This window comes from Oncorhynchus clarkii, chromosome 3 (genome assembly GCF_045791955.1).
Source record: "Oncorhynchus clarkii lewisi isolate Uvic-CL-2024 chromosome 3, UVic_Ocla_1.0, whole genome shotgun sequence".
In the NCBI taxonomy this organism is placed as follows: domain Eukaryota; kingdom Metazoa; phylum Chordata; class Actinopteri; order Salmoniformes; family Salmonidae; genus Oncorhynchus; species Oncorhynchus clarkii.
In genome coordinates this window covers 10,289,848-10,301,499 of record NC_092149.1, presented here as the reverse complement: position 1 = coordinate 10,301,499, position 11,652 = coordinate 10,289,848, and the positions used below count along the sequence as shown (strand labels likewise).

The 11,652-nt window shown below is 43.7% G+C and overlaps 1 protein-coding gene across 2 annotated transcripts in view; it reads right to left on the bottom strand.

Moving 5' to 3' along the window:
• Positions 1-7,821: 7,821 nt before the first annotated feature.
• Positions 7,822-11,652, bottom strand: part of LOC139387613 (polypeptide N-acetylgalactosaminyltransferase 1-like) — an 80,027-nt gene continuing 76,196 nt past the window's right edge. Inside the window, exons 14-15 of one of the 2 annotated variants that reach the window (XR_011629199.1) lie at positions 9,481-10,992; positions 7,822-9,438 (exon numbers count right to left, since the gene is read on the bottom strand). Coding sequence is in view for 1 of the 2 variants with exons in the window: in XM_071133986.1 (XP_070990087.1) it covers positions 10,846-10,992 (147 nt within the window). In the remaining variant the exon portion in view is untranslated. Of the gene's footprint in view, positions 10,993-11,652 lie in introns of both variants that reach the window. The other variant, XM_071133986.1, reaches the window with a different exon arrangement.

Genomic DNA, 11,652 nt, shown 5'->3' with positions numbered 1-11,652 from the left:
TCCATTTGTCTGTTATGTACACCATCTTTCTGTTTCCTTCTGTCAGAAAGAGCGCTGGATGTCTGGTGTTGAAGTCTGGTGTGAGCTCACAGGCATCTGATGAAACAAAATATGTCAACATTCTTATTATTGTACTTATACTTTTTTCATGGGTTCATTTAGATTTCATTGTGATGCCTTGCTCCTATTACCAGAATGTGTTCAAATGGGAAACTTTTGTGCCTAGATTAAATCTGCATCAAGGAAGAGCAGCGAGATTGAAATTTAAAGGCAATTTTCTGCATTTGCGGAGACTACATTCACTGTAAACGTTCCATATGTCGGTTCAATTGTTTCAACAACATTTCTCCATGTCCAGTTTGCTAAAGCAAGGAACAACAAAAAATGATTTACTCAGGTTTACATAAGGTGTTGATCTTCCCAAGACTTCCATTTCTTCAGTGCTGATATTAACCAGCACTCAGAGTCATGTTGTACACTTGGAGAACAGACAGTGATTACATGTCAGTGAAGTTCTTCTTTAGAGAGACTTCCTGAGCTCACATAGCTTTGGATCTCTACCAGTGAATGGTCATTCAACTCAGACAGTGGAAAAGATTGATGCTCCGCCCTGGAGAGGGATTCTCTCTGATCTTCTCCTTGATTTACTCAAAAGGCCTCGCAGCATAAAGTGGTTGGAATCCAGTGAGAGGCCCAGAAAGAAGCGGAGGAACAAGTCCAGGTGTCCATTCTAACTCTACAAGGCCTTGTCCACTGCACTGTTGTGAAGGATTGCAGGTATATCTTTGCTTCTGGTGCTAGTTCCCTTTTTATCCATCAGATTCACATTGTTGTTGATGAACATGTGAACACTCCTGTCCTCCCTGTTCACCCATGACTGCATGGCCATGCACGCCTCCAACTCAACGACACTACAGTGGTAGGCTTGATTACCAACAACAACCTGACGGCCTACAGGGAGGAGGTGAGGGCCCTCGGAATGTGGTGTCAGGAAAATAACCTCACACTCAACGTCAACAAAACATAGGAGATGATCATGGACTTCAGGAAACAGCAGAGGGAGCACCCCCCTATCCACATCGATGGGACAGTAGTGGAGAAGGTGGGAAGTTAAGTTCCTCGGCGTACACATCACGGACAAACTGAAATAGTCCACCCACACATACAGCGTGGTGAAAAAGGCGCAACAGCGCCTCTTCAACCTCAGGAGGCTGAAGAAATTTGGCTTGTCACCATAAACACTCACAAACTTTTACAGATGCATCATCTGTAGCAGATGTGTTTGGGATGGACTCTACCTTTCTTAAAAACTACAAAGAGTCACTCATTGGCCCCATTACTAAGGTCACCAACACATCTATTGGTCTCGGTGTGTTTCCAAGGGTATGGAAGTCGGCCATAATAACGGCCATCTTTAAATCAGGCGACCCTGCTGACGTGAGTAACTACAGGCCCATTAGTATACTACCTGTGGTGTCAAAGGTTGTTGAAAAGTGTGTAGCAGAACAACTGATTGCCCACCTCAACAACAGCCCCTTCACATTACACTCCATGCAGTTTGGCTTCAGAGCGAAACACTCCACAGAAACGGCCAACTGCTTTCTTCTGGAAAATGTGAAGTCCAAGATGGACAAAGGGGGTGCTGTTGGGGCTGTGTTTCTGGACCTAAGGAAGGCTTTTGATACTGTTAACCATGAGATTCTCATCACAAAATTGTCCAAGTTCAACTTTTCCCCTGATGCCTTGAGATGGATGAATTCATACCTTGAAGGCAGAACTCAGTGTGTCAGAGTCGCCCACTCGTAGCTATGATGTGGGCGTGCCCCAAGGGTCAATACTGGGGCCCCTCCTGTTCAGCCTGTACATTAATGATCTGCCTTCTGTCTGTACTGGGTCTGAAGTTCAAATGTATGCAAATGATACAGTGATATATGTGCATGCAAAGAGCAAACAACAAGCTGCACAAGAACTCACTACTGTAATGGTCCAGGTTACAAAGTGGCTCAGTGACTCGTGTTTGCATCTCAATGTGAAAAAAAACTGTTTGCATGTTCTTCACAAAGAGGGCAACAGATGCTACAGAGCCAGATGTCTATGTGTCAGGGGAGAAGCTCCAGGTGGTATCCGATTTTAAGTACCTTGGCATCATACTTGATTCCAACCTCTCTTTTAAAAAGCATGTGAAAAAGGTAATTCAAATAACCAAATTCAACCTAGCTAATTTCCGATTTATACGAAATTGTTTGACTACAGAGGTAGCAAAACTGTACTTCAAATCTATGATAGTAGTTGGGCCCAAGCTTGCTGTACAACATTAAAACCTATTCAGTCTGTCTACAAACAGGCTCTCAAAGTGCTTGATAGGAAGCCCAATAGCCATCATCATTGTCACATCCTTAGAAAGCATGAGCTCTTGAGTTGGGAAAATCTTGTGCAATACACCGACGCATGTCTTGTATTCAAGATCCTTAATGGCCTGGCTCCCCCTCCACTCAATATTTTTGTTAAACAGAAAACCCAGACATATGGCAGCAGATCCACAAGGTCTGCCATGAGAGGTGACTGGATAGTTCCCCTAAGGAAAAGCACCTTTAGTAAATCTGCATTCTCTGTGAGAGCTTCTCATGTCTGGAATACACTGCCATCAGACACACATAACTGCACCACATATCACACTTTCACAAAATGCTTGAAGACATGGCTAAAGGTCAATCAGATTTGTGAACATGGTCCTTAGCTGTGTGTTGCCGCTTTCCATGTGGTCTGTTGTCTGTAGCTTGTGAGGTGTGGAAACACTTTGTTGCTTTTATGAATTTTGTCTTGCTGCTTTTTGTCCTATGTTGCTGTCTGTATGCTACGTCTTGCTTGTCCTATGTTGCTCTGTCTGTATGCTACGTCTTGCTTGTCCTATGTTGCTCTGTCTGTATGCTACGTCTTGCTTGTCCTATGTTGCTCTGTCTGTATGCTATGTCTTGCTTGTCCTATGTTGCTATGTCTTGCTTGTCCTATGTTGCTATGTCTTGCTTGTCCTATGTTGCTATGTCTTGCTTGTTCTATGCTGCTATTGTCTTTATTGTAATTGTTTTTAATAACCTGCCCAGGGACTGCGGTTGAAAATTAGCCGGCTGGCTAAAACCAGCACTTTTACTGAAACGTTGATTAATGTGCACTGTCCCTGTAAAAATAAAAAAATAAACTAAACTAAACTAATCTATCTGATGTCACAGGAAGGCCAAAAAGATCATCAAGGACAACAACCACCCGAGCCACTGCATGTTCACCCCGCTATCATCCAGAAGGCGAGGTCAGTACAGGCGCATCAAAGCAGGGACCGAGAGACTGAAAAACAGCTTCTATCTCAAGGCCATCAGACTGTTAAACAGCCATCACTAACATTGAGTGCCAAACAGCCATCACTAACATCCACCACACTCCGTGGTGCCAGAGTAACAACCTATCCCTCGACGTAACCAAGACTAAGGAGATGATTGTGGACTACAGGAAAAGGAGAACTTAGCATGCCCCCATTCTCATCGACGGGACTGTAGTGTAGCAGGTTGAGAGCTTCAAGTTCCTTGGTGTCCACATCAACAACAAACTAGAATGGTCCAAACACACCAAGACAGTCGTGAAGAGGGCACGACAAAGCCTATTCCCCCTAAGGAAACTAAAGAGATTTGGTATGGGTTCTGAGATCCTCAAAAGGTTCTACAGCTGCACTATCGAGAGCATCCTGACTGGTTGCATCACTGCCTGGTATGGCAACTGCACGGCCTCTGACCGCAAGGCACTACAGAGGGTAGTGCGTACGGCCCAGTACATCACTGGGGCTAAGCTGCCTGCCATTCAGGACCTCTACACCAGGCAGTGTCAGAGGAAGGCCCTAACAATTGTCAAAGACCCCAACCACCCCAGTTATAGACTGTTCTCTCTACTACCCCATGGCAAGTGGTACTGGAGTGCCAAGTCTAGGACTAAAAGGCTCCTCAACAGTTTTTACCCCTAAGCCATAAGACTCCTGAACAGGTAATCAAATGGCTACCCAGACTATTTGCATTGTGTGCCCCCCACAACCCCTCTTTTTTTACGTTGCTGCTACTCTCTGTTTATCAGTGCTCTTGCACATTGGCTAACCAGGCTATCTGCATTGTGTCCCACCACCCGCCAACCCCTCTTTTACGCTACTGCTACTCTCTGTTCATCATATATGCATAGCCACTTTAACCATATATACATACCACCTCAATCAGCCTGACTAACCGGTGTCTCTATGTAGCCTCGCTACATTTTTAGCCTCGCTACTGTATATAGCCTGTATTTTTTACTGTTGTTTTATATCTTTACCTACCTATTGTTCACCTAATACCTTTTTTGCACTGTTGGTTAGAGCCTGTAAGTAAGCATTTCACCTGTTGTATTCAGCATTTCACTGTAAGGTCTACATACACCTGTTGTATTCAGCATTTCACTGTAAGGTCTACAAACACCTGTTGTATTCAGCATTTCACTGTAAGGTCTACTACACCTGTTGTATTCAGCATTTCACTGTAAGGTCTACAAACACCTGTTGTATTCAGCATTTCACTGTAAGGTTTACACCTGTTGTATTCAGCATTTCACTGTAAGGTCTACAAACACCTGTTGTATTCAGCATTTCACTGTAAGGTCTACTACACCTGTTGTATTCAGCATTTCACTGTAAGGTCTACTACACCTGTTGTATTCAGCATTTCATTGTAAGGTCTACTACACCTGTTGTATTCAGCATTTCATTGTAAGGTCTACTACACCTGTTGTATTCAGCATTTCATTGTAAGGTCTACTACACCTGTTGTATTCAGTATTTCACTGTAAGGTCTACATACACCTGTTGTATTCAGCATTTCACTGTAAGGTTTACACCTGTTGTATTCAGCATTTCACTGTAAGGTCTACATACACCTGTTGTATTCAGCATTTCACTGTAAGGTCTACTACACCTGTTGTATTCAGCATTTCACTGTAAGGTCTACTACTCCTGTTGTATTCAGCATTTCACTGTAAGGTCTACATACACCTGTTGTATTCAGCATTTCACTGTAAGGTCTACTACACCTGTTGTATTCAGCATTTCACTGTAAGGTCTACATACACCTGTTGTATTCAGCATTTCACTGTAAGGTCTACTACACCTGTTGTATTCAGCATTTCACTGTAAGGTCTACTACACCTGTTGTATTCAGCATTTCACTGTAAGGTCTACATACACCTGTTGTATTCAGCATTTCACTGTAAGGTCTACTACACCTGTTGTATTCAGCATTTCACTGTAAGGTCTACTACACCTGATGTATTCAGCATTTCACTGTAAGGTCTACATACACCTGTTGTATTCAGCATTTCACTGTAAGGTCTACTACACCTGTTGTATTCAGCATTTCACTGTAAGGTCTCACTAGTCACTTTTAACAATGCCACTTCATATAATGTTTACATACCCTACATTACTCATCTCATATGTTTTTACTGTACTCTATATCATCTACTGCATCTTGCCTATGCTGTTCGGCCATCGCTCATCCATATATTTATATGTACATATTCTTATTCATTCCTTTCCATAAAGGAAATAATAGTTTGTAGGCCAAACCATTTAGACCACAGACGATTTTGTGAGAAGACCGATGGTCTGACAAACACTACTCCAGCTCTGTCACCTTTCACCGCAGATTGGAAGTGGGACATAGGCAGATGCAGTGGATTGAGATGCAAAAAACAATTATATTTCTAGTTTAAACTGACGGATTGTGTTTTTTATATTATGCAAATTAGATTTACGAGGACATATACCTAAAACATTTTATAAGATACTTACAAATAATATCAAGGGGTATGTGATATCAAAGTTTCACAAACTAAACTTAAACTAAAGGCTCTTTTCTCCAGTATGTCAGCAAGCTCTGCTTCTCATCTGCACTGTCAACCACTTTCTCATTCTGCTTCTGACTCAGTCCTCCAAACCTCAACTAATTTTTCACAAAAGTGATGACATTGTCTTCAACCAACTATTGAGACAACAAATATAAAAATTAAATAGATATTTCAAGTTAGAGTCTTAACAATCTTTTAACTTCATCGTTAGTGTCATGTTCCCCAGAGACTTTTAGAGGCAGTACCCCCTCTTCTCTCTCCCCAGAGACTTTTAGAGGCAGTACGCCACTCCTCTCCCTCCACAGAGACTCATTATAGAGGCTGTTGTGTCTTCTATAACTATGAAAGAAATAGAGAAGTGCTTTAATGAAAATACTCTTGACATCAGAAAGATCTGTGGTAATATCTGGATTCAGCATCTCTGGACTGGAACTGGAACCGTGCTTCGCTATCAACGCTAAAACCACCAGCATTTCATGGTTAAGTGTCAGAGATGGCACCATATCCACAATCTGGCCTCTGCCATTGTTTTACTGTATAGGTACACAGGGTGGCTGTTTCATTGGCCTAATAGTTATCTCAGGCTCAGCAAAACATCGCTATATAGTAAATCTGATCTGCTATTATATAGATCTAAGCAGCAAGAACACTTGGGTATAAACCAGGGCTCTCCAACCCTGTTCCTGGAAAGCTACAGTCCTGTAGGTTATAACTCCAACCCTGTTCCTGTAGAGATACAGTCCTGTAGGTTTTAACTCCAACCCTGTTCCCGGAGAGCTACAGTCCTGTTGGTTATAACTCCAACCCTGTTCCTGTAGAGATACAGTCGTGTAGGTTTTAACTCCAACCCTGTTCCTGGAGAGATACAGCCCTGTAGGTTTTAACTCCAGCCCTGTTCCTGGAGAGATACAGTCCTGTAGGTTATAACTCCAACCATGTTCCTGGAGAGCTACAGTCCTGTAGGTTTTAACTCCAACCCTGTTCCTGTAGAGCTACAGTCCTGTAGGTTTGAACTCCAACCATGTTCCTGGAGAGCTACAGCCCTGTAGGTTATAACTCCAACCCTGTTCCTGGAGAGCTACAGTCCTGTAGGTTATAACTCCAACCCTGTTCCTGTAGAGCTACCCTCCTGTAGGTTTTAACTCCAACCATGTTCCTGGAGAGCTACCCTCCTGTAGGTTTTAACTCCAACCCTGTTCCTGGAGAGCTACCCTCCTGTAGGTTTTAACTCCAACCCTGTTCCTGGAGAGCTACAGTCCTGTAGGTTATAACTCCAACCATGTTCCTGGAGAGCTACAGTCCTGTAGGTTTTAACTCCAACCCTGTTCCTGGAGAGCTACAGTCCTGTAGGTTATAACTCCAACCATGTTCCTGGAGAGCTACAGTCCTGTAGGTTTTAACTCCAACCATGTTCCTGGAGAGCTACTTTCCTGTAGATTTTAACTCCAACCCTGTTCCTGGAGAGCTACAGTCCTGTAGGTTTTAACTCCAACCATGTTCCTGGAGAGCTACTTTCCTGTAGATTTTAACTCCAGCCCTGTTCCTGGAGCGATACAGTCCTGTAGGTTGTAACTCCAACCCTGTTCCTGGAGAGATACAGTCCTGTAGGTTTTAACTCCAACCATGTTCCTGGAGAGCTACCCTCCTGTAGGGTTTAACTCCAACCCTGTTCCTGCAGAGCTACTCTCCTGAATGTGTGTTACTGATCACTGATGGACTGATCGCTGGTGGACTGATCACTGATGGACTGATCACTGGTGGACTGATCACTGATGGACTGATCACCGGTGGACTGATCACTAATGGACTGATCACTACTGGACTGATCACTGGTGGACTGATCACTGGCGGAGTTCAAGATAATCTGTTGTCTCATGAATATGTGAGTAAAGAGAGAGACAGGAGTCCATGTTGTCGTTGTGGTGTTCTGTAAACGTTCTGACTTTTATTTCTACAACGTTTGAAACAGCTCAGTGTGGAAGTCTGGATATAACTCATACAGCTGTCAATCAAACAAACCCCACCCCTCCCCGACAAGAGTCGATCCTTTACATACAAACAGTCCTCGCCCGTCTCACAGTCAAAACCCACCAATCAGAAATCACACATCTTTATCGTACAGTCATTCAATCAAACATGAATCCGTCAAGTAAAGCCCCCCCCACCCACCTCCACAGCAAAGATGAGCCAATGAAATGTCAGAACCGTGTGTAAACCCCTCCCCCAACAGAGGAGGTTGAAATAGTTAATGATAGACGTCATCTCTCAGACTGGCAAACTGATAAAAGCGTGTGATACAAAAAACAACTAAAAAGAAGAGGTTAACCAAAATGATAAGTGGAACGTTAAGTAAAGGAGTGATATGAGCAGAGGTCTGTGTTGAACTGTTAAGTAAAGGAGTGATATGAGCAGAAAGGTGTTGAGATGTTAAGTAAAGGAGTGATATGAGCAGAGGTCTGTGTTGAAATGTTAAGTAAAGGAGTGATATGAGCAGAAAGGTGTTGAGATGTTAAGTAAAGGAGTGATATGAGCAGAGGTCTGTGTTGAAATGTTAAGTAAAGGAGTGATATGAGCAGAGGTCTGTGTTGAAATGTTAAGTAAAGGAGTGATATGAGCAGAAAGGTGTTGAGATGTTAAGTAAAGGAGTGATATGAGTAGAGAGGTCTGTGTTGAAATGTTAAGTAAAGGAGTGATATGAGCAGAAAGGTGTTGAGATGTTAAGTAAAGGAGTGATATGAGTAGAGGTCTGTGTTGACCAGAAATATATAAGTGGTTATGGAGTGTGATACTGTGGGACACCTTTACATCTCTCTCCCACATTCATGATCAAACACTTACTGCATTCCTGAACCACCTCCATATTATTCTAACCATACAAAGCATAGAAGTCAATGTATGAAACAGAGATACTGCCCTTAACTGACCTCTGGACAGTCTATGCAGCTCCACTGTGCTGTTCAGTGATATAGAAACCGCATTAAACTGATGTGCTGATAAGAGTGGAGTTGACGGGCTGGGGTTAGCATGGAGTTAGCGCCACACACACACACACACACACACACACACACACACACACACACACACACACACACACACACACACACACACACACACACACACACACACACACACACACACACACACACACACACACACACACACACACACACACACACACACACACACACACACACACACACCATGGAGGATGGAGCCATTGGAGTGTTTTATCAGGACGTCTTCAGGAAGAAGATATGATAGAGAAGATTAAAGTGACAGTCTAGTTCAGCTTGTGTGTTATTTCTGTATGTGTGTAACCTGTGTTTGAATGTGTGATATTTCTGTTTGTGTATGTGTGTACGTGTGTAACCTGTGTTTGTATGTGTGTTGATTTCTGTTTGTGTATGTGTGTACGTGTGTAACCTGTGTTTGAATGTGTGATATTTCTGTTTGTGTATGTGTGTACGTGTGTAACCTGTGTTTGTATGTGTGTTGATTTCTGTTTGTGTATGTGTGTACGTGTGTAACCTGTGTTCGAATGTGTGTTATTTCTGTTTGCTTGTGTGTAACCTGTGTTTGTATGTGTGTTTATTTCTGTATGTGTGTAACCTGTGTTTGTATGTGGGATTATTTATGTGTGTGTCTGTGTGTTACTGTGATCATTAGATCCATCACATTAGATATGCAGAGGCCCAGGGCCGTGTGTGTACACGTGTGTATTAGCGGAGGAGGATCAGGTTGCCTCCTGACACTGATCTAAGATCAGTTCTTGTTTCCTACCCATAATGGTTAACATTAGGATTAGGGGAGGGTAAGCTGATTCTTGATCTGTGACTAAGGGCAACGTCAACCAGCAGCCGTATTAGCTCTATGTTAAACACTTTACCTTAAAGACATAAACAGACAGATAAACTACAGTCGCTGCTCTGTGGAACTCTCACAGTAATAAACAAAGACATGTAAAAAAGTCTACATAGAAATCTCAGTATATCACAAACATATTATTTCTGTCTCTATATCTGTCTGTAGGAGTACAGGTCTGTCAATTAGGGATTCAGTTCAGTTTGTGGTTCAGCGCATTGTTCCTCGGTGCTTCTCTGGAGAGTTCTGAGTCCCCCCTCCCTCTCTGTCTCCATCTCCTCTCTCTGTGTCCCCCCTCCCTCTCTGTCTCCATCTCCTCTCTCCGAGTCCCTCTTTAGGCTGCAACTCAGGGGAGGAACACTAGAGGGAGACAGACACTGCTAGGTGTCTGTATGGGGCTGTCCTCATACATGCACAGTCATACAATACTGCAACAGGAGGGCATATCCCAACACATGTACACACATACTCGCTCAAACACACATACACACACACACACACACCCTTCCTTCATATGAGTTCAACAGAGTCAAAACTCAATGAAAAAAATGTTTTCACTAATGAGCCACCTTTACTTGAGAACGCATTTGCGCACACACACACACACACACACACACACACACACACACACACACACACACACACACACACACACACACACACACACACACACACACACACACACACACACACACACACACACACACACACACACACACACACACACACGCACACGCACACAGTCAGGTAAACATAAGTGATGAGTTTGCAGCGTTGGGGAGACTGCCTTGTCCATGGAAGTCCTCTCTGTGAGTCTCTCTCTCTCTTTAACAACATGTCTCTCCAGGAGCGGGTCTCTCTCTTTAAAAGATCACCAGTCTCTCTTCATAAAAGTATGAGTCTCTCCTCCATTGAGTCCAAACATGTTCCCTCTCCCAGACACCATAGAAGGGCCCTGCTTCATCCCATTCAGCGTGGACTGTCCCTTCTGCCCTCCTCCTCTTCCCTCCTCTCACTCTCTCTCTCTTTCCGTCAGTGTGTGTGTGTGTGTATGTGTGTGTGGGTAGGCGGCGGTCAGAAGATCTCAGGCAGCGTGACGTTGCGCAGCAGCCACTGTTGAGAGCGAGTGTGTGTACAGTCTCTGACGCTGGGCACCTGGCTGTCCTCCTCACTGGCCTTGTCCAGACACTGGTTACTATTGACGTGGATCAGGGTCAACTTCTACAGAGACAACAGAGAAACAGACCTGGGTTAACTTCTACAGACACAACAGAGAAACAGACCGGAGTCAACTTCTACAGAGACAACAGACAGAGAAACAGACCTGGGTCAACTTCTATAGAGACAACAGAGAAACAGACCTGGGTCAACTTCTACAGACACAACAGAGAAACAGACCTGAGGCAACTTCTGCAGAGACAACAGAGAAACAGACCTGAGTCAACTTCTGCAGAGACAACAGAGAAACAGACCTGAGTCAACTTCTGCAGAGACAACAGAGAAACAGACCTGGGTCAACTTCTACAGAGACAACAGAGAAACAGACCTGGGTCAACTTCTACAGACACAACAGACAGAGAAACAGACCTGGGTCAACTTCTACAGAGAAACAGACCTGGGTCAGCTTCTACAGACACAACAGACAGAGAAACAGCCCTGGGTCAACTTCTAAAGAGACAACAGACAGAGAAACAGACCTGGGTCAACTTCTACAGAGACAACAGACAGAGAAACAGACCTGGGTTAACTTCTACAGAGACAACAGAGAAACAGACCTGGATCAACTTCTACAGAGACAACAGAGAAACAGACCTGGGTCAACTTCTACAGAGACAACAGACAGAGAAACAGACCTGGGTTAACTTCTACAGAGACAACAGA